This window comes from Thermobia domestica, chromosome 17 (assembly GCF_964235325.1).
Source record: "Thermobia domestica chromosome 17, izTheDome1.hap1.1, whole genome shotgun sequence".
Lineage (NCBI taxonomy): Eukaryota > Metazoa > Arthropoda > Insecta > Zygentoma > Lepismatidae > Thermobia > Thermobia domestica.
Genome location: NC_137470.1, coordinates 45,687,050 through 45,710,898, shown reverse-complemented (window position 1 = coordinate 45,710,898; position 23,849 = coordinate 45,687,050). Strand labels below are relative to the sequence as shown.

General features: G+C 37.8%; 1 protein-coding gene across 7 annotated transcripts in view; it reads left to right on the top strand.

The window, feature by feature from the left end:
• The first annotated feature begins 16,000 nt into the window (after window positions 1–16,000).
• Window positions 16,001–23,849, top strand: part of LOC145674540 (uncharacterized) — a 28,932-nt gene continuing 21,083 nt past the window's right edge. For 2 of the 7 annotated variants that reach the window (XM_081744701.1, XM_081744700.1), the window contains exon 1: window positions 16,001–16,152. In XM_081744701.1, coding sequence (XP_081600827.1) covers window positions 16,084–16,152 — 69 coding nt within the window. In that variant the 5' untranslated portion in view covers window positions 16,001–16,083. Of the gene's footprint in view, window positions 16,157–16,258; window positions 16,280–23,849 lie in introns of those variants that run through there. The other 5 variants (XM_081744706.1, XM_081744705.1, XM_081744707.1 and 2 more) reach the window with 5 other exon arrangements.

Below are 23,849 nucleotides of genomic sequence, written 5' to 3'. Positions count from 1 at the left end.
AACCTGATATAAGTTGTTTTTTTTCTGCCCGATAAGAATTATCATCACTAGGCTTATATTCGCACATGAATGTCGTTGCATGTACTGTCTGCGAATAGCTTGTTTAGGATTTTAATTGAAATCGCAGAAGCGTTGAGCTAAACTTCATAAATAAGTAAACAAAATTTTCCTTTCCCCCACCTATTGTTGAAAAGTATGGGGCCGCGGTGGCTCAGTGGTACAGCGTTCACTTCTGGTACTTGGGGTCCCGGGTTCGATCCCAGCCCCCGCCAAGTGAACTTTGTGGTGGACAAACACCGTGTGCGTGGATTTTCTCGGGGTTCCACCGTTTCCTCCCACTTTCTTCATTCCACCATTTCATTCATTACTCATTATCACCGTCTTCTTTATCCTAACCGGCATAAGCGTGGGACGTAAAACTAAAAAAAATAATTTTCATTTCATTTGAAAAGTACGCATATGTACAATAATTTTACCATTCTCTCTGAAACCATTAAAATAACACCGACTATTTAATACACACCAGGCCCACTAGAGAACTTCTGTTCCTATTTTGTTGACAAGTTTTGAAATTATTAAATTCATTATAAATGAAAACGAAACTATTGATTTTAGCCTACTATTTAGAGAAATGATGTTAGATAATTGATATCTGAAAGCATATAGTAAAGGGAACACAAACAATCATTGTGAAAACTTCGTAAAAGTTGCTTCAAACCTTACCATTGTTTTTCTCTTGCATGGATTAAAATACAATTGTCACTTTCAGTCTACTGGGAAAAATGAATTAAACGCCAACCGTAGAACCTCTTAGCTCCTACTCCCTTGCTTGCTCGCAACACACTATTTTTTTTTCTAATAGGTGCTCTGAAATCGTGTGAAGTGGACGCTCGTGCAGCTTCGGAAGTTCTCGCTGAAGAACTGTACCGAAATATGAAGCCTTAAAAAACGTATTATACGACATTATATACTGTTATTGCAAGTTAAATAGCAGTAAGTAGCTGTAACAATATTACCATTTACTTCAGAAGAGAGGCTGAGAGCTTCTTACGTAATTTTTAAGATAGCAAAATTGCTGTAAGGAAAAGTATTTGTTCTTAGCAGGTAAATAGAACTGCAACAAATACTGGAAATCATTGATATCATTACATCAAAATTGTTTCAAGCGACTCAGAACCAACTTCAAGCTGTCGCTTACTACACTTTTGCCATAAAATATTGTAATAATTATGTTCATACCACATTTATTTGCTCCAAGTACGAAAATAATTTGGTGTTTGAAACAATCTAGACTACAAGTCAGTTTCTTCGTTTCATCGGAAACATTTATAGAGTAAATACAAACGACTGAGTGTTACATACGACATTTTTGCCTCCAGTAAGTATAATTACACCCGTGTAAGCGACATAGCTATCTCAGCAACGGTTAAAGATAGAAACATGGCGATCAGACCATTAGATGCGTCTTAAAATTCTGAGCCAAAAACTGCAAAAAAGTCAATTTCGAAAAAAATGTCGCTTACTGCGTTAATGCCGGAAAGGGACGATTTGCTCCTCCTGAACTCAAACCAAGAACCTCGTGACCGATGTCCTTGCCTCCTGAAGATTTCTTGACTACCGAGATCGACAGTTAACTAATTTTTAGTATTCCGATACAAACCGCCTATATTCCATGTTTATACAGGTACATGGTGTTATAATAATAATTAGTTATAGTAGCAGTAGTAGTATCATTGATAATTATATTGTCTATGTAGGATACTTGAAGATAGTAGTACTTGGAACTACGCAATGGATTTAGCTCGAATTGGCTCAACTCGACTGGAAACTCGATCCGAATTCGAGTCGAGTTGGGGGAAATTTTTCGAGCCGAGATCTCGAGTCGAACTCAAAGATGTCTGCTTCGAGTCGAGTCGAGTTTTAAAGAAAACTCGCTCGAACTCGCTCGTGCTCATTCCTATTCTATGCATGACGGGCATATAGAGTTCTTTCGAGAGGGATAGAACAATAAACATAATATATTTAAAAAAATACTTAGTTTCACGGCTTTCTTCCCAGGGGGGAAAGGGATGGTAGGTATCCAGCATTTCTTATAAGTACCTTATTTGAAATATGTAAAACAGTAACAAGTGGACAATACGATATACACACATCTTCTTATCTTCAGTTTTAATTGCTGATTTCAATTGCAATTAACAATTACAATTAACAATTACAAGTTTCAATTGTCAATTGCAATTAACAATTGAATGTTTCAATTGCACCCTTTGCAATTGAAAATTAACAATTAAAAGTTTCAATTGCCTGGCGAAAAATTAACAATTAACAATTGACGAAAATTTAATTGCAAATTTTATGCTTGAATTCAATTGCAATTGAAATTATGCATCTAAACGTCTTGCTGAAAGCACAAAAGTTATGCATTTGTAGTATTTGTGTGTGTTTGTGTGTGTCAGATAACGTGTTTCTGGTTCTATGTGTGCGAAATGAATCTTACTTGTTCAACCTAAAAAAAATGCTGCTGCACGAGAACCACGTTATCTATTGATGAATAAGTAAGATGAAACGTGTCATTTATTTGGAAGAGATTCAAGTTTAGCGTCCCATTCAGCGGCGAGGGTATATGAGGCGTGGATCAACAGCTTAGCGTAAAGTTCGAACCACCTGAGCTTCCATCGAGAATCGAACCCGGGTCTCACACGTTAAAAGCTTTTGCACTATCCATGTTGCACGGAGGAGCATGTCATTTACTAGAATACCTGTAACAACAAAACTATATATATATATTGAAGCTTAAAATATACAAAATGATAATCATGCCTGTTGTTCTGTATGGTTGCTAAACATAGTCTTTTACTCTGAGGGAAGAACATAGACTGAAAGTATTTGAGAACAAGATCCTGAGACGAATATTCGGACCCAAGAGGAACGGTAATGGGGAATGGCGGAAACTTCATAACGAGGAACTACATAATTTATATGGTTTCCCAAACATTGTTAGGGTCGTCAAGTCTAGGAGGCTTAAGTGGGCGGGTCATGTAGCTAGAATGGAAGAAAGTAGAAACACTTTCAAAGTCTTGACTGGAAGACCAATCGAAAAACGACCATTAGGAAGACCTATGCGCAGATGGGAGGACAATATTAAGGTAGATCTCGCGGAGATCGGAATACAAAGTAGAAACTGGATGCAGTTAGCTAAGGATAGAAGTCAGTGGAGAGCTTTCGTGAACGCGGCATTGAACCTCCGGGTTCCATAGGCCATAGAGTTATATATATATATATATATATATATATATATATATATATATATATATATATATATATATATATATATACATATATATATATATATATATATATATATATATATATATATAGTATGTGCACAAAGTCAGTCCTTGGGCCATTTTCTCAGAATCGGTTCAGAGTTGGAGATTTTTGCTATCATGTAGTCTATGTGCGGTGGAGGCTACAGTTTGAAGTAATCGAGACAAGTGGGTGCTCCCCGGGGACCGGTGCAAGAGTCAACTCAATAATTTCAAAGGAAAAGATATTTCAGATTGGATGGCATTCGAATGATCTTAAGAAACAAAGACTTGATACCGTTTATTTCATATCGTTATACCAAAGTGGTCACAAATAGTGACGGGTCAAACTACGAGTTCAATATGTATCATTACAATGATGTACAGTCTGACCCGTAGTCATTTTCTGAGAAATAGTTCGGTGTTTAAGATTTCCGCTGGCACATTGTGCATGTACTGTGAGGCTCACTGCGTGATTCTGCGGTAGGTTTCCAAATTATCGGCATTCAATATTCAAACTTAAAGTAGTACATCTATACTTACTGGTTGTGATAGAAAAATAAGACTAAAGATAGAGCCTGACCCACGAACGCTGGATAAATATCAAAAACTCGTTACTCGCTAGCCCATCCCGTTTTCGTTCAATATCGATAAGCGTTGAAACCGAAAATCGTAAATTTTAACAACTTTTTATTTTAATAGAGTTAACTGAGAAGATAGTACCTACTCCTGATATCCAACCGATTACAAATATATATATATATATATATATATATATATATATATATATATATATATATATATATATATATATATATATATATATATATATATATATTTGGTCTAGGAATTAATTCGTGCGGGTGGACAAGAGATGGCGCAACGAACGGAGCGTCCCACAGTTCCGTGTATCCACACATGTGTTGCAAACCCCTGTCATCGCGTATCGTTCGTAGTATAGGGCAGTGGATTAAAGCGTCAACAACACCAGTTTGTAGTTAAGTGAACATGGCGCAATTTGTGCCTGATAAAGTGTTTTTGCGGGGTGTCCTGCTGCATTACTTTAACATGCAGAAAAGTGCGACTGAAAGTCATCGTATTTTGGTGGAAGTGTATGGTGACCATGCTCTAGCTGAGCGAACGTGTCAGAAGTGGTTTGCACGGTTTAGAAGTGGTGATTTCGGCTTGGCAGACCAAGAGCGAGCTGGACAGCCAAAAAAATTTCAAGACGAAGAATTGACAGCATTGCTCGAGCAGGATTCGTGTCAAACGCAGGAACAACTTGCAGCAGCATTAGGCGTTGATCAAACAACAGTCTCCAAACGCTTGAAAGCCATGGGAATGATTCAAAAGATATCACATTGGGTTCCACATGAATTGAAAGACAGAGACGTTGAAAGACGAAAAACCATTTGCGAATTGCTGCTTCAACGACAGAGCAGAAAGGGGTTTCTGCATCGAATTATTACGGGTGATGAGAAGTGGATCCATTACGAGAACCCTAAACGAAAAAAGGCCTGGGTGAAACCAGGTGAACCAGGTCCATCACAACCAAAACGAGATATTCACTGTGCAAAGGTTATGCTGTGCATATGGTGGGATATGAAAGGTGTGGTGTACTATGAGCTGCTGCAACCGGGTGAAACTATGAATGGAGAACGTTATCGACGACAATTAATGCGTTTGAAGCAATCTCTGGCCAGAACACGACCAGAATGGGAGAACAGACATGATAAACTTATTGTTCAACATGATAACGCTCGCCCACATGTCGCAAAACCGGTCAAAACCTATTTAGAAAATGTCGGATGGGAAGTTTTACCCCACCCGCCGTATTCACCAGACGTTGCTCCTTCGGACTACTACTTGTTCGATTGCATGAACAACGATTTGATTGGACAGCGGTTTACTTCTTCAGAAGATATCGAAACATGGGTCTCTGACTGGATCGCTTCCAAGGATGAGGACTTCTTTCGCCACGGAATCCGTACATTGCCTGACAGATGGGCGAAAGTGGTGGCTAGCGATGGACAATATTTTTCTTAAGGTATTTATGTATTTTGTGTTTGTACTACAGCTTCAATGTGTGCGTACCAACCGCACGAATTAATTCCTAGACCAAATATATATATATATATATATATATATATATATATATATATATATATATATATATATCTATATATATATATATATTACAGTTTTTACTTAATGAAAATCAGTATTGAATTCCGGAAATATTAAACTTAAACCACTTTCGGTTTCGGTAGAATCTTGCAAGTTGTCATAATATGTTCTGTCGGAACCCTAAATCCACTTGTCCTTATCTATTACTATATTTTATTCTATGAGGATAAACGTTGAAACCGGAAATTGTTAATTTGAAGCACTTTCGGTTTGCACAAAATGTTAACGGATGGTATGCAACCTATTTTTTTCAGGCTTAATCGATTGCTCCCATATGAAAATCAATATTCAAACTAGAAGAAATAAAAATTTTAAACCTTTTTCTGTTTTGGAAGATATTATGTGGATAGACAAAGTATATTGGTTTGGGACTCTAAATCTTTTATAGAAAACAGCTTCTCATTATCTGTTACTATTTTTGTTCTTTGATGATAAAGGTTAAAATGGAAATTGGGTAATTTGAACAAATTTTGTTTTGAATAAAGGTTAAGGGAGAAGATGGAACTTATTCTAAGCAAGCTAAATCGATTGCAAAAAGCCACATCTCGATGTCTCTTACCATTTTTCCTCTGCTACCGGTCCACAGACGGACGCACGGACAAAGAAGTCTATAACACATCCGACTCACACACACACACACATATATATATAAAGGTAACCAAGATATATCCTTTTTCATCCAGCATCTCCAAACACCGATATGTCACATAATACGTACCTTGAAGATCAAAAATAGTCTCCTTCTGCCAACGTTCCAGAAGAACATGGATTCCATCCCGGTAAACTTGGTGGGCAGTGAAGCGAAGAAGGTATCAAGTGCATTTTGCATCTCCTGTAGGGATTTGAACTGGGATAATTTGAGGTTTTAGCTTTTGTCGAGAGTAGCTAGTATTTATATTGACCCGTTAGTGCAAGTATTTACATTCACTGCAATCTACTTAAGGTAGGAGGGGAACTTTTGCACTTCTACACCTTGTTAATCAGTTATCCGTTTCGATATCTTTTCTACTATGTTGTTAGATATTTTACTAGAAATGACAAAACTGTTCCTGTAGAGCAACGTGCAAAAAAAAGCTATGTATAATAAATTGAGTTTATTTTCCATTTATTATTATTATTATTATTATTATTATTATTATTATTATTATTATTATTATTATTATTATTATTATTATTATTATTATTATTATTGACTTGTGAGATATATTATTTGAAGGCCTTCTGTTTGTAACTATTTTCTCATAATTCTTGGGACGTATTTTAGATATTATTGCTATTATTAAGTATTCTGCCTTTCGTCAGGTCCTAGGACTAAAGAGGTTTTTTTTTTAATTTTAGATTTAGGCCTGGAAATGTTTCCTCGACGTTTCTCGATCCTCAGCTCTCTCTTTCAACTCCCAATATTTTCTTCTGATTCTCAAATCAGTTGTGCTCTTCTTCTTCCTATTCCTCGTTTTCCTTCCATCTTTGCATCTATGACGGTATGAAGAAGACAGTTTGTTCGCAAGATGTATGCAATCCAATTGGCCTTCTTACGAAAGATGTTGGCTAGAAGTGTCCTCTTCTCTCCTATCCGTTTTAACACGTCTTTGTTTGTTGCTCTCTCTGTCCATTTTATCTTCTTCATATTCCTCCAGCACGACGTTTTAAAGCTCTCTAACTATTTCTTCTCTAACTTCCGTAATGTCCAAGTCAATGGTAAATCGTTGGATTTCAAATCTTAAGTTCGTGAGTTCGATTCCCATCTGGGTCAATTCATCTATAAGTGCTATATCTGGAGCACTTGACTGTTTGGTTCAGAGACTGTATTCTATTTTAGATGCGTCCCATAAAGAGATACAGCGGCCTAAATTGTATATTGAACATCTGATATACGAGGTTGTCAAGGTGTGGAAACGATGGAATAAATTTAGAACACTACCAAAACTACGAAATCGAGGTTCATTGGTGTGGTGCATGACAATGAAAATATTCTGCATTACATGTGAGCCTCTGCGGCCATTTTGAAAAGAGTCACACTGGATTCTAGTTAATTCAGTGAAATGGGAACTTCACGATGCGATATTATTTTTAAAATAGGATCTGATTTCGTAAAAACATTGGTATGGTAGTTTTCTCTCTGCTTGTTTGCATCCTGAGCGAAATTATCATCACGAATTTACAATGACAAGTTTTGTATATGTTCTAGACCTATGTGATCAAAATTTCGTTCACAAAGAATATAGAAAAAAAATATTAATAACTTTAGGAAATCACATTTTATTTCAAAAATATAAATGTATCGTTAAGTCCATATTTCACTGAAATAGCTCAAATCCAGTATGGCACTTTCCGAAATGACCGCAGGGGCTCTTATGTAATATGGAATATTTGCAGTCTGTTCTGCATCACACCAACAAACCTCGATTTCATAGTTGTGGTAGTGTTCTAAATTTATTTCATTTTTTCACATCCTTGGAAATCCTGTATATCAGATGTGCAATACACAATTTAGGCCACTGTCTCCATTTATGGGATGCATCTAAAATGCAATACAGTCTTTGAACCAAACAGTCAAATGCTCATAGATTAATTGACCCAGATGGGAATCGAACTCACGACCTTACGATTTGAAATCCAATGGTTTATTATTGACTTGGACATTACGGAAGTTAGAGAAGAAATATTTAGAAAGCTACGAAATGTGGTGTTAGAGGAAGATGGTTAAGATAAAATGGATAGAGAGGGCAACAAAACGAAGCTGTGTCAAAACGGATAGAAGAGAAGAGGGCTCTTGTAGCCAACATCCTTCATAGGAAGGCCAATTGGATTTTACACATCTTGCAACCAGCGATAGAAACCACTGTTTCAATTAATGTATGCATATGATTCAATAGGAGACAAAAAATGCATAACATCTTGTGATTTCAGCAAAACGTTTACTTGCATAATGATTTTATGCACAAAAGTGTATCACGTAATAATTTTCATTGTGCATTTAGCTGTATCCTTAAAAATTATGCATCTAAACGTTTTGCTAAAACCACAAAAGCTATGCATTTGTAGTTTTTGTGTGTGTTTGTGTGTGTCAAGTAACGCGTCTGTGGTTCTGTATGTGGGAAATGAAACTTACTTGTTCAACCTAAAAAATGCTGCTGCACAAGAACCACGCTCTCTATTGATGAATAAGTAAGATGACACGTGTCATTAACTTGGAAGAGATTTGAGTTTAGCATCCCATTCATCGGCGAGTGCTATATGAAACGTGAATTTACAGCTTTGCGTGAAGTTCGAACTACCTGAGCTTCCATCGAAAATCGAACCCGGGTCTCACACGTTAAAAGCTCTTACACTATCTATGTTGCACGGAGGAGCATGTCATTTACTAGCATACTTGTAACTACAAAACTATATATATATATATATCCAATGATCTTAAGAAACAAAGACTTGATCCCGTTTATTTCATATCGTTTTACCAAAGTGGTCACGAATAGTGACGGGTCAAACTACGAGTTCAATATACATCATTACAAAGATGTACAGTCTGACCCGTAGTCATTTTCTGAGAAATAGTTCGGTGTTTAAGATTTCCCCTGTCACATAGTGCATGTACTGTGGGGCTCACTGTGTGAAACTGCGGTAGGTTTCCAAATTATCGGATTTCAATATTCAAACTTAAAGAAGTACATTTATAATTACTGGTTGCGATAGAGAAATAAGACTAAAGATAGAGCCTGACCCACGAACGCTGGATAAATATAAAAAAAAACTCGTTACTCGCTAGCCCGTCCCGTTTTCGTTCAATATCGATAAGCGTTGAAACCGGAAATCGTAAAATTTTAACAACGGAGGAGATAGTGCCTACTCCTGGTACCCAACCGATTAAAAAAAAACTTCTCTTGCAGTTTTTTATTAATGAAAATCAGTATTGAATTCCGGAAATATTAAACTTAAACCACTTTCGGTTTCGGTAGAATCTTGCAAGTTGTCATAATATGTTCTGTGGGAACCCTAAATCAATTACAGAAAACCACTTGTCCTTATGTATTACTATATTTTATTCTATGAGGATAAATGTTGAAGCCGGAAATTGTTAATTTGAAGCACTTTCCGTTTGCACAAAAAGTTAACGGATGGTATGCAACCTATTTTTGTCAGGCTTAATCGATTGCAAGAAACGTCATCTCGGTATATCTTCTTACTTTTTCCCATATGAAAATCAATATTCAAACTAGAAGAAATACCAATTTTGAACCCCTTTCTATTTGGTAGATTTTTTGTGGATAGACAAAGTATATTGGTTTGGGACTCTAAATCTTTTATAGAAAACAGCTTCTCATTATCTGTTACTATTTTTGTTCTTTGCTGATAAAGGTTAAAACGGAAAATGGGTAATTTGAACAAATTTTGTTTTGAATAAAGGGTTAAGGGAGAAGATGAAAGTTCTTCTAAGCCAGCTAAATCGATTGCAAGAAGCCACATCTCGATGTCCCTTACCATTTTTCCTCTGCTACCGGTCCACAGACGGACGCACGAACAAAGAAGTCTTTAAGACATCCGACTAACACACACATATATATAAAGGTAACCAAGATATATCTTTTTTCACCCAGCATCTCCAAACACTGATATGTCACCTAAGACGTACCTTGAAGATCAAAACTAGTCCCCATCACCATCGACGATCTTCTGCCAACGTTCTAGAAGACCATGGATTCCATCCCGGTAAACTTAGTGGGCAGTGAAGCGAAGAAGGTATCAAGTGCAATTTGCATCTCTAGTAGGGGTTTGAACTGGCGTCCCCTAAGGTGATTTTCCAATGAATAGAACAGGTGATAATCGGACGGTGCAATGTCCCGGTAGTATGTCGGATGCAATAGTGTTTCCCAGCCAAGGCGTAGAATGGTGTCCCGATTCATCCTAGCCACGTGGGGCTTAGTGTTGTAACAGGAGGACCCCTTTGCGATTCAGAAGTGCTGGTTCCAGAGTTTTGAGTGTTTCTTGAATACAACTGCTGACAGCACACAGTTGCACCAAACAACACCGACAACGTTTGGGAGGTGATTCCTGACACCAAAGTAAGACAGAAAGTATATACCAACTTGGGTGCACAAATGCTTATTTTCGGAGTTATTGGCTGTCAAAATCATGGAAAATTGAACTTTCCTTTCGGAAGTAGTTGGTGAGTACTTCAAAATATATGCCCGTATCCAAACTCCCTCTATAAAAACTGTTGCGGAAGTACCACAGGATTTTGAAACACGGATTTTTGGATACGGCACATAGTAGTTCCTAAGTGAAGTCTTGACCCAACTAAGGTAGGTCCCGTAGTTTTGGACCTGTGGAGCTTTAAAGTTCAATTTTTCATGATTTCGTCAGCCTATAACTCCGAAAGAAAGCATTTGTGCACCCAAGTTGGTCTATACTTTTTTGTCTTATTTTGGTGTCAGGAATCACCTCCCAAACGTGGTCGGTGTTGTTTTGAAACACCCCATACACATAGTATCAGTATTAAAAGTATCATACAAAATCATTAACATATTATATTCTTACAAGAAGACAATCATTTTGGGTATGAATGTACAAATATAAACCCGGACTTTAAATAATATCAAGGGACGTTGTGTAATAAACAATTATATTCTTCTGCTTAGCACAAAAGTGTTGCGGTCTGCATCCTTGTAGGAACTGCCAAAAAGTTGGGGAACTCCCGAGAACTGTGCGCTTGCGTGTAGTTTCGTGTCACGTGCAAGGCAAGATGTAATGACAAATCGTACCGGTTGAGACTGAATGAATCGGATCTTTCTAGTGTCACAGATGACACGTTAGTGATTCCTTGCAATGTTGTCAATTCAACTCTGAATACAAATCTTAGCTATCATTATAGGAGGAGCTTATTTCCAAATTAAATAATTTCATTTCCAGTTTTTCTTTTTCGAAACTCATCTAAAACGATTTCTGAATTTTTAGAATGAAAGATTCAAAAATTTATAATTTTACAGAAAAAATGAACGAACGAGGTGCATATATTCCCTTTTGATAAAAACAATTAATTTTACACTGTGATTCCTACCAATAACCTTCCTGTTTGCGTACACCATGTTGTATAATCCCAGAAAGCTCATTACTAAGTTTCAGGAACAATTAAATGTGAGTTTCGACAAAAAGAAAGAAAAGAAAAGAAATAGAAAGAAAAAGGAAAGAAAGAAAATTAGATTCTCATCCGTTTTCTTACATAACTTATTTCTTGCCGAACAGAAATGAATATAATCAACTAGCAGAATGCCTGTTCTTCGCACGGGGAGAATACTTTTCATTTTTTTTTTTTTTACATAAAAGGCAAAGAAACTGTCACCAATAGTTCAGCTCAGGTTGGGTTCAACTTACAGACCCCAAAAGCTATGATTTTGACACTAATATTGGTATTTCCAATGATTTTTACATCACCACCCTAGGGCTACTAGGCTACTAATCAAGGCAGAATTTGGATTTAAACGGCACCGTTCGACTGAGCGGCCCCGAAAACTATGAATTGGGCACTAACATTGGTCATTTTCGATCATTTTTATCTCTCTTCCTCAAGTTGCACAGTCAAAACAAAATGATAAATAATAATAATAATAATAATAATAATAATAATAATAATAATAATAATAATAATAATAATAATAATATGTCTGGCCCGAACCTCATCCATGTTGAAAATTTGATTGAGATCGGTCGAGTGGTTCAAGAGTTACTAAATCTTAAACATAGTTACTTTCATTTGAAGACTACACTGAGAAAAATCCGTTATCCGGACAGCGGTATGTTGTACAAATATATGGAATCCTTACGTTTAGTACGGAAATCTGTATGGAGCATACGTTATCCATATACTACATAACTACTGCCTTTTTCTCACTTAGATATTACATCATGTCGCTGCAGGATGTCTGACATCGAACAAACTTCCGTATATTACATATGTATACGTATATTATATACGTCAGCTATATATTTCATCCATCCATCTGTATGTGAGATTCTGACCGCCCATGGACAGTTCTTTCTTTCATCATGAGTGACGTCATTGAACAAAGAACAACTGTCGTTTTCTTGCGAGTCGGTTTATGCATATCGTGTCACGGTGTGGAGGTTGTAACACCCCTCATTTTATATCTTCTACCTTATACTTTTAATACTTTACTACGTAACACGATCTTATTAATTTATTATACGCTTCATATATTTACTAACTATCCAACGATATTTGTTGCCTCGGGCATTAAATTGGTGAAGAAGAACAAGAAGAAGAAGAAGAGTCATTTACTGAACGAGATTTGTTTACAGGTAAAAAGAACAAAGGAAGGAAACAAGAGCCTGAGTAAGTACAATAGTTAAGTATAACATTACTTAAATATTACTTTAATTACCGATTACTTTAGTATAACTCGCTTTAAGCTTAATTAATTACTAACATGTTAACGTGACTTCTGGTTGCAAATCTTCCTATTGTAACCCGTTAGTTAAGAAGAAAGGAATGGGCGAATCTGAATTTTGAGAATTCTTTGAACATTGGCGCGTATAAACTTTTTCTACATTGCAAGGTGCACAAAGTAAATGTTGTGTTTATTTATTTCTTTTTAGACGGTCCCTTCCTCGGAGGAGATTTACTATAACATAACACAGTAAATCTCATAACTTCATAACATGTTTGCTTAGAAACGCTTTCAGCGCGAATAGCGACTTCGTGTAGTCTAAAAGACTGTTAGCCATTTTTGCTAGAATATTTTCACAAAAGCTTTTTTTTAACGTCCTGCGATTATCCACCAAGGTGATGATGAGATAGGTGATATTGGTTGCAAAAAGAAAGTGGGATGGAACGGGAGAATCTTAAAGAGTAATCACGCACACAGTGTTTGCCCACCATAAGCTCACTTGACAGTAGCTGGAATCGACCCATGGACCCAACGCGTCAGAGGTGAGAATTCTACCGAGTCCAAGATTTGTTTCGTGAAACACTGTGAAGAGAGGGAATCAATTTGTGAAAACAGGCGAGTAGCACAGAGAGTTAAAGCACCAAATGTGATGGGGCGGAAATTATTATCAGTCAACTTTACTTAGTTTTACTATGCATGCAAATTTGCTAGCTTATCTGACCTACTTTTAAGCGCGTAACATTCCAGTTTTGGACGTTTCAAATCTGAAAATATTATGTTGATAGGTTTTCGTCATAAATACTTTCAATATAGAAAAGTAATTCACGTGAAATATATTTACGACGTTAGAAGGTCCGTGGCATTATTCACAACTCATGGTTTATAAAAGGTATAAATAATACAATGTATATATGTACTGTATGCTGTACACCTATAACATGAATAAAGGTTTGCAATTTTATTAATAGAGGCCATGATGGGTTAGTGGTAGGGCGTTTACCTCTGGTGCATGGGGTCTTTGGTTCGATCCCAACTCGCGCCAAGTGAGCTTTGTGGTGGACAAATGTGTTCATGTTTTTTCTCGGGGTTCTCCCGTTTCCACCCACTTTCTTCATTCCACCATTTCACTCATCTCTCATCATCACTGTCTCCTTTAGCCTAGCCAGCATAACCGTGGGATGTAAAACTTAGAGATTTCATTTAATTTCATTTTTGGAATAGTGACTTCGACTTTATTCAGCGGGGAGGAGGGATCAGTGGTAGAGTGTTCACCTCCGGTGCTTGGGGACCCTGGTTCGATCTCAGCTCGCGCCGTGTGGACTTTGTGGTGGACAAACACCGTGCTCTTGGGTTTTCTCGTTGTTCTCCCGTTTCCTCCCACTTTCTTCATTTCACCATTTCACTCATTTCTCATTATTACCGTCTCCTTTAACCTAACCGGCATATCCGTGGGGCGTTAAACTTAAAGATTTCATTTTATTCAGCGGAAAGTCAAAGTTTGGTTTGGAAAAAATCATCGAAATTTATTTTATTTCTTCGGAAAATTCGATTACGTCATTTTAGCGTTTTAGTTCTCCTAATGTCCTTTTAACACGCAACCACCGAGCTATGTCACTGCTTGTGAAGTATTGCTTAAATTGGAGCTTTTGTACGGGGCAACTGTAGTTGCTTCCTCTAAAACAGTCGCCGCCACCGTTAGCTTTGGAACAACTGTCTCGAACAACTCTTAGTACCCGGCACTCGTGAAGAAGCATTGTGTTAAATGGAAGGATTCGTACGGGGACACGGCAGTTGACGCCATCGTACCAATGTATCTTTTTTTCTTTAAAAAAATCTTAGTTGGAGTACTGATCACAGGCGAAAAAAGCGGAATTGTTTATCACTTTATTTTACGTCACATACTGGTGTTCTCCGATGTCTCAAAACAACTATAGACTATTCCTATATTCCATGTATATTACAATGCAGTATCATCCCTGTGATGAACGCATAAGATACCAGGCTTACATTGTTGCCTTCTTCTTTATATTTATACCATCTTCCAAATTACGTTTATAATATTGATCCTTCTGTAACGTACAACGTGCCCATGGAAGCTAACTAGTCATCTATTAGGTTTTGTTTTATGCACATGAAGCATACATATTAATCATCCGATTTGCAGCCACCGTTAAAGCATTTCTGGATGTATGTTATTACTATTATTGAGTTGAGTTGATTTTGAGTTTAACGTCCCTTTCAGCAGCGAGACTATATGAGACGGGACCTACTGATTATCGTGGAATCCGAACCACATGAGCTCCCGGCAGGAATCGAATCCGGGTTTCTCACGCCAAAGGCGCGTACGCTAACCGCTTAACCACGAAGGAACTCATTATTATTATTATTATTATTATTATTATTATTATTATTATTATTCAACCACTAAAGAAAGAAGTAAAAGAGGAAAATATGTTGTTGACCAAACCAAACATACATCGATGGGATTCCTCGTGGCCAAGTAGTTAGAACTTCGCTGCCTATGCAGAGGACCAGGTTTGATTCTCGATGGTAGGTACTGTGGTTTGAAAAATGAAATGAAATGAATTGAAATGAAATCTTTCAGTTTAACGTCCCGTACTTATGTCCGCTGAGGTAAGGGAGACGATGAACAAAGCAAGTGAATGATGGATGGGAAGAATTGATGGAATGAGAATGTTGGAGGAAAAGGAGTAACCCGAGAAAACCCACGCACACGATGTTGCCCACCACAAACTTACTTGGTCGAGGATCGAACAAGGGACCTCACGCCACAGAGACAAGCCATCTACCACTAAGCCACCGTGCTCTCTAATGTGGTTTGAATTAAAGCTACGGATCTACGTCTAATGTAGCCTCGGTGTTGTATCTTTCCATGTATATCTTGTGTACTGACAACCCAGTCCCACTACAGAAAAAATACGTGGGTATTGAAAGGTTTAAAAAAAACAACAGAAAAAACAAATAATATATCAGTGTCTGCTATCAGTTGCTTGACGTAAAAAGCATTTTTTTTATTTCCATTGCCCAATAGTAAAATTGCCCGTAGGGGTTACTAACTGGTGGATCTTTTTCATTGGTAGCATTAGCGGGCGGGTTGTCATTATGTTTGTATTACCCAGAATTCAGTAGCATAGAAGTGACTTAGCTTCGTCTTGGCTTGACATTTGATGTGCAAAATTAGTATAAGAAGGAGAGTGGAAGCGTTTTTGATCGTGGTCACTCACCTAGGATTTCAAGTAGGTTGGTTTTCCTGCACTAGAAGATCTACTATTTTACATTTCAATTAGTTTTGTTTTACTTTCACCTCAGTGCTGCGAGATTCCGTAAGCTCGTTTGTTTTTTTATTTACGTAAATGTATGAAGGTATGTTTGTAGAAGTAGCAGTTTGTGTAGACTATGTTAATATTTCATTAAAAAAAAAAAAAGTTTAATGGGTAATAGTATACATGAGAACCCCCTTATCTGCGTTTCTTCTGTGTTCTATTACCACTTCTACATGAAATATCATAAATTTTCTTCGTAGTGCAATAGTGAGAAGTGTCCATGTGCGCAAGACATACGATATGCGTTAAACGCCCCCCTCCCCCCCACACACATAGTCATAGATAAAGTATAAGGGCACTACACATGCAGATATAAAGTACAGGTACGTTCATTTTTATTTTCGTATCAGTCGATAAGTAAATAAAAGTCGCTTTGTTACCCCCTTTGTGAGTTCGTACATAATGAATAATCCCTAAAAGTATGAGCGTCCTGCTCCTTCGGGAACTGATGCAGCTTCATGTATACTATATCCGTTTAATGTCCCACGATTATGCACTGGGGCTGAGGGAGACTGATTATGAAATGAATGATTATGATGGAATAACGAAAGTGGGAGGAAACGAGAGAACTCTGAGGAAAAAAGGGGCATGGTGTTTGTTCATCACAAATCACTTGGGAATAGTATATTTATTCCGTTAAGCCCCAACAGCTTTTCAACTTTGACAGTAATTACGGGGAAGATTCTAGAATGCTGGTCCGCACATATAAGTAACGAGAGTTGGTACCCAGGATGGTTACTTTCTTTATCAAAGCTCAATATTCGAATTCACATAGTAATGCCAAGTGAGCGATAGCGAGTCAAGATTAGTTAGTAGTAGCCAGGGTGATTATTTTATTACGATTCAGTGGTTCTATTAAAAATGAAAAAAAAAACTGGCATAATTACGTATAAATATATTTTGGTTAGGTTTGCTTAATTTTCGTTCACTGGTAAGAGTGCACTTTGAGCAGAACAAGTGATTTTGGGTATCTTTTAGTTTCTACCCCAATCCTGCAAATATAAGATCTCCAGTGTTACTAAGCAAAATATAACTAAGCGAGTGACAGCAAGCGAACGGGGTTACACACCCCGCAGGGCTTTGTTTAGTATTGGTTCCAATGTATGTTCTGTTTAAAGTGCATTTTTGCCCGTTCACTTACATAGTAGGTCTGGACCGACGGAGTTTATGGAACTTAACCTTGGAACAAGGATTGAACAGGGAGGAATCCCTGACGTCAGAAGTGACCACTCTACCACTGAGTCACCGTGGTCCGAGCTCTCATTTCATAACTTCTTGGATTAAGTCATTTGAAATCTTGGAGCATTTTGAAATTACTCAAAGGTGTATATAGGTTGCATAAAATATTTTTTCTTTACGTAAGTAATCGAAAAAAATGTCCTATGTTAGAGGAACGTATCTTCACATAGAGTAGTATAACACGCTCATGTCCGTAGCTAAGATGTAGGCCAGGGGGGAGGGCTTGAGAACCCTTTTCGACCATCTTCAGGCCTTCTTGAAACTTTTAGCTTATTGGTATGTATATATGAAAGTAAAGTGAGCTCAAATTAGCTTCCACAAAAATTAACTCATTCCCTTGCCTTAGTAGTTTGAAATACTAAAAATTAGTAATATAATTTTGAATAGTTAGTGATGTGCGATGGTTCTAGCTTATGACGAACTGGTTCCTTGAAATCTCTGGTTAGTTCATATTTGGTCTAGAAAACGTAATTTTCAAAATTAAAACATGTTTTCATCATTTTGGATACATAAATTTGGAATTTAGGTATACATTCCTCCCTTCCCATCTGCGTTAACTTGATATGGAGAGTTGGCGTGTTTGCGATTTGTATTTGTCTTCGCACTTGATTTGATTATTAAACCATAGTTGAAAGCCATGGGTATGCACGCAAGCCGCCACGAGAGTCTGCAACGGACATTAAAACAAATGCCTGACGTGGGTTCGAATGCCAGGCAGTTTTAATTTCACCTTTCACAGTGAGACTCGTAGGATTGGAGGGGGCGCGGTGGCTCAGTGGTAGAGCGTTCACCTCTGGTGCTTGGGGTCCCGGGTTCGATCCCACCCCCCGCCAAGTGAACCTTGTGGTGGACAAACACCGTGCTCGTGGATTTTCTCGGGGTTCTCCCGTTTCCTCCCACTTTCTTCATTCCACCATTTCACTCATCTCTCATTATCACCGTCTCCTTTAGCCTAACCGGCATAACCGTGGGACGTAAAACTTAAAGATTTCATTTGTAGGATTGGACTGGGTTCATATTCTCTGGCTGGTAAAACTTAAAACAACTGAATTTTAACTTGGACAGATGCTATAGATGTTATGAGACAGAGCATGTTACATTCAGTTATTATCGATAAGTAATAGTAAAGATATAATGTGGTTACTAACAGCAACGTGAAGACCACATAGTTGCAGTTGGTAACTGTATTTTCGTTGTTTTACGAGTGGTGGTTCACGGTATAACCAGATCTGATCAATCAACTACTTGTATTATTACATTTTATTACGTTACAAGCAGTGGCGGATCTAGCCCGGGGCATCCCCCCACTTTTTACCTTCTAGAACACTCTGGTTACAAGCGGGACGTAAAACTGAAAGATGTTTTACTTTGTTTCCATGTGTTTTCTTTATAGCTGTGCCCAACCTGGGCTAATGCGCCTGCCTGCATTCCCTAATGTCACGAAGATAATTGGGTCTAATTCTCTAGTTGGTATAGTTTAAGGGCACTGTCATAAAAATCGTTCCGTGATATTGGTGTGTACAGCTCACCATTTCAGATGAACTGCGTTAAATAGCATACTAATTATATACCCTGTTGGCATTTAGAATAATATTCCTTCTCAATTCTTTACACTAATTTGATTTCTACTTTACATTAAATATATTGTTACATTGTACTTTAGTAGTCTTCCCCGCTGGTCTAGTGATTTCCGTGTGGCCTTGGGGAACGTGGCCCCTCGTTCAATTCTCGGTGGGAGGGTGGAAACAAATTAAGTTACTTCCACAAACGCGTTTACTTCTATCAATCATCAGTCTCTTTTGGCCTAAAGTCGTAGCTGTGCGACATGAAAAAAGAAAACTAATTTTTAATTCCCTAGTTTGGCTTTTGTGTAGGGCTACTTGCTGGAGTTGAGAACTTCAACGGAACAGTAAGTTATAGAATTTATAACTAGTTTAATCAGTCGAAAATTATTCCGGTTCCTTGAGATTCATTCGGTTATTTTTTCTTCATAGTTTTGTTTCACTATTTCTAGAAGGAATTAGGTATTAACAAAGCAACTAATATGAAAAACTCGCTATGCTAAGCGTTGATTCACTTGAATTATTTCTCCTATTCCGTTTAATGTGTTTTGATCCCCAGTTGCGCACATTCTAGTGTTTTGTTTTTAGACCAGGCCCGCAACTAGAGGGGGGCTAGCGGGCAACTGGCCCCCTAAACTTTTCGTGGCCCCTCCAGACCTCAATACGGAAAACACAATTTAGATATTTGTAAGGTAAGTTTTGATTACTTACCCCCCCCCCATATATTCATGGTCCCTCCAAACATATTTGGCTGGTTTCGGGCCTGCTTGAGACTGTACGTTTACCCTGCTGTATCCAGGTGGGAGGTGCAGTAACTCGAAGGGTTCAAATGAAGCTTCTTACGAGAGAGTGACTTTTCTAGATATACAATCAAAGCTATTTATATCTGTGATGCAATACGAGGGTTGCACTGAAAGTTTCGGGAAAATGATAGAACGCAAGAACATCAAAGTGCAATTTTTTTTTTATGAAAGTATTCCCCCTGAGTAGCAGTGCATTTTTATGCAATAAAACCAAATCTTGAAACAGGTATGCCACTCCGAGGTTGGTATCTGTGAAACCTGCAGTTTGTATGCCTCGATGGCTTCTTCTGGAGGTGCAAAAGCGCTTCTCACGCAACATGTTCTTTATTGTTGGGAACAAAAAGAAATCACTGGGAACTAAATCAGGGAAATAAGCCGGATGTCATGACTTCGCTTTTCTGGTCCAGAAAATCACTTGTGGTAGCTGCTGTGTGCGAGCTGGTATAGTTGTGATGCAGAATGATACGGCGGTTGAACTGTTTGCTCACATTCAGTACTTCTGATAGGCATATGGTTGTGTACCATTCTGCATTGACTGTTCTGCGATTCTCCAGTGGGACAGTTGCGATATGCCCTGATTTATCAGAAATTTATGCAATCGTTTGTTTGGAGGCACAGTGTGCTTGAACAAGTTTGATTGGTTTAGGTTCTCGCGGAACACCCACACAGCTTTGTTTCCGGTTCTTACGTATAAATCCAAGTTTCATCACCTGCTCCAATGTTAAACACCGAGATGATCCAGACTTGAACAGTTTCGTTATAACTTTGCACCACTTCACACGGGCGTCTTTTGTGCGCGACTTAAATTGTGTGGAATCCAACGAGTGCAAAGTTTTTTCACACGTAAATAATAGTGCAATATTATTTGTATTTGGCTCATAACAATGCCTAAGATTTCCTGAATTTCGCGATAAGTCACATGCCGATCAGTGTTCATAATTTCACGAACAGCAGCAACGTTTTTTGGCACAATGACCTGCACAATCCCGATCAGTCAGGTTGAGCTGGCCACACGTGAATTCCTGAAACCACCTGTAAATTGTCTGAGATGGGGTTTCATCAGGAAAAGTAGCAGTTATCTGACGAACACATTGTTGCTGTGTTTACCCTTGCCGAATATCTTAATAAATCATAATACGAAAATGCTCTATCAGGTCAATTTTTGTTCAGGATCACCTCACTTCAAACTAGTACCCTGTAACGGCAAAGATTGAGAGTTATATACGGTTTATCTTTAGAGTGAACAATATTAAATTACTTGGAGAGGGGAAATCTTCCTCATCCCTCTCCGTTCATTCGGATCTTGTGGAAGCTCATGTGATGCGTATTCCACGTTAAAGCTCTAGAACCAAGTCTCAGATAGCCTCGGACCTGAATTGGACGCTAAACTTACTACTAACAACGCTTGTGTAATGACTTGTGGTTTATTAATTGCGAAAGATTGGTAATGTAATGTAATTATAATGTACACTATATGTATTTTGTTAAATCATTTTTATCTTAATGTCCCAGGATTATGCACTTTAGACTAAAGGTGACGGATGATTAATGAAAGTGAGTGATTGTGAAAGTGATCGAAGCAGGGATCACGTGCAACGTCACATGTGCTACCCATTAGGTCATCTGGGAAGGTTGCGTTTTCTCTGTGATGACGCTAGTATAAATCATTTCCTTATATTTCATTTAAGGTTATGTTACGAGCATAGTTTTCTCTTTTTTATGCCACAAAGTAGAAGAATTTTCTGAATTTATTTAGTTTAGCGTTCGTTCTAGCAGCGAGGCTATATGAAATATGGACCTACAGTTTTAACATGAAATCTGAATCAAATTTGTTCCCACCAGAAAGCGAACCCCGATCTCCCTCGCCAACTTACCTTATATATTTACAGAATTGAGTTTTTAATATTTACGTATTTTAGTTTTAAAAGGCAGATTATTTTTATTTATTTATTTTTTTTTTTTTTTGAATATTGAGATAATAGAGTATAAAGTATGTTTTGTAGGAAATCGTTGAAATGAAATCGTAATCAGTGACGCAATGCTAAAAATTTTTTAGTAGGTATACACTCCACCCTGAGTGTGAGATTCATTACGTCCCTGAATGTGAGGGATTACATCATCAAGATGCAACAATCTTGTGTATTTATTTACTTCGCGACTTTGAGATTTTTTTCTTTCAGTTTTTAATTTTGATTTTCGTTCCGAAATCTAATTAATTCGTCACCGTGTCCTATTCCCACAACCGATTACAAGTTTTGCTTACTTAAGGTAATGGTTCGCAACCTTCTTGACTAAACTCCAACGACATCACGATATATTTGTTTTTAGGTTAATTTCCGATAAGCCCAGTCTCATCAAACCAAGGTAGGCATACTAAGTAAACTAAACCAAACCAAACTTGAACTAACCTAACCTATCCGTAATTCATTGTCAGAAACACGGCACGGAGTTAACGGAATAAATGCATATTTTGTATTAATAATATAGACTATATTAGTGTAAGCCTATAAGTTTCTATAAAGTACCGACTATGTAGTACTAAAATCTTAAGTGTTGATGCTTCTGGAGGCGTTAACTGGTAATGTCTCCAAATAGATTTTAACTAAATGCTTCGTGATGTCTAAAGTTTCGGGATACACTGGTTAAAACCACTGACTTAACGAACTATGCCAATTAAGGAAGTTCACATGTGCAGTAGACTCATAAGTATCCGGCTCACGACTATTCGACTTCCGTACTATCCAGCCTAGTTTTCTTGGCTCGTAATTGAGGAAGGCAAGGCGTTGCATTGGCAACATTGCCAAGGCATTGGAAGCAGGCGTTTGCTACGATCCTCCTACGTGTCATGTGCAAAATACAAGTTGTGACAGGAAAAGAGCAGCGTTCTGCTCCTTGTTCATTGTTTCGTCAATATGTAACGGACCTCAATACAGTACGCTTCAGTTATACCTGCTTATAACTGTACGGTACTGTATACGTCAATTGTTCTTGGGGTATGCTTCATGTAGACTGTACTCCGGCCTATCCGTCTTTCTTTGTTATCCGGCCTGCCCTTCCGCCACATTAGCCCGGATATTCTTGAGTCTACTGTATTCCGTTTGCAATATGTGTGTAGATGAAGCTGAGGGGAGGCATGCGAGATATGACTATAAAATTTTCTCAGCATAAATCACCACTTAATGTCTTAAATCTTACTAATTAGTAACCTCTCACTAAATAGTAGGTATGTTGGGATGAGGATTAGCTTAGTTACTCTTCGGTCATTGTAGAGAGCGAAGGCAGAAAATTAGCTCGTGGAGTTTGCGCCTACGGCGCAGGAGTGTGCACTTTCCGAAATCTTAATGGATGCGTCAAGTAATTTCATCGCTTCCACTCTCAACCTAATTGCATGGATATGAAATCCACATTTTTGGTTCCGAACAATACCTACGCTAGATAAAGCATAGGTCGGTGTATGTTTCACTTTTCATGTAACTAAGATTCTCTCTTATCTTTATTTGCTCTTTGAGTTTCCCTTTTCAACAACTTAATCATATATTCCGATCCTTTCTGATTATAATATTTATAAATCAAATGAAATACACCTATTTGTAAGTCCTATATCAGCTCACGACTTCGAAAACCAGGGAAAACAAATGAACAGCGAATATTGGTGGGTCGGTAAGGGAATATGAATTGCTAATTACATTAAGATTGTACATGGTCTACAGTAAATCAGTGCCATTACTTTTTTTTAGCACTACAATATACAGATGGTGATCAGAAAAATGGAAACACCTGAACGAAATTGCAACTTACCAGATTAATATGGTGTCGGGCCACCTTTCACCTTCAGAACAGCCTTGATGCGACGTGGGATGGAGGCAGAGGTCGTGAATGATAGCAAGTGGAATTTTACACCATTCCTCGTGCAGGGCGTCGGCCAGTTCTGTGAGAGGAGATGGAGGTGGAAATCGTCGCCGGAGTCGTGTTTCCAAGACGGACCACAGATGTTCAATTATGTTGA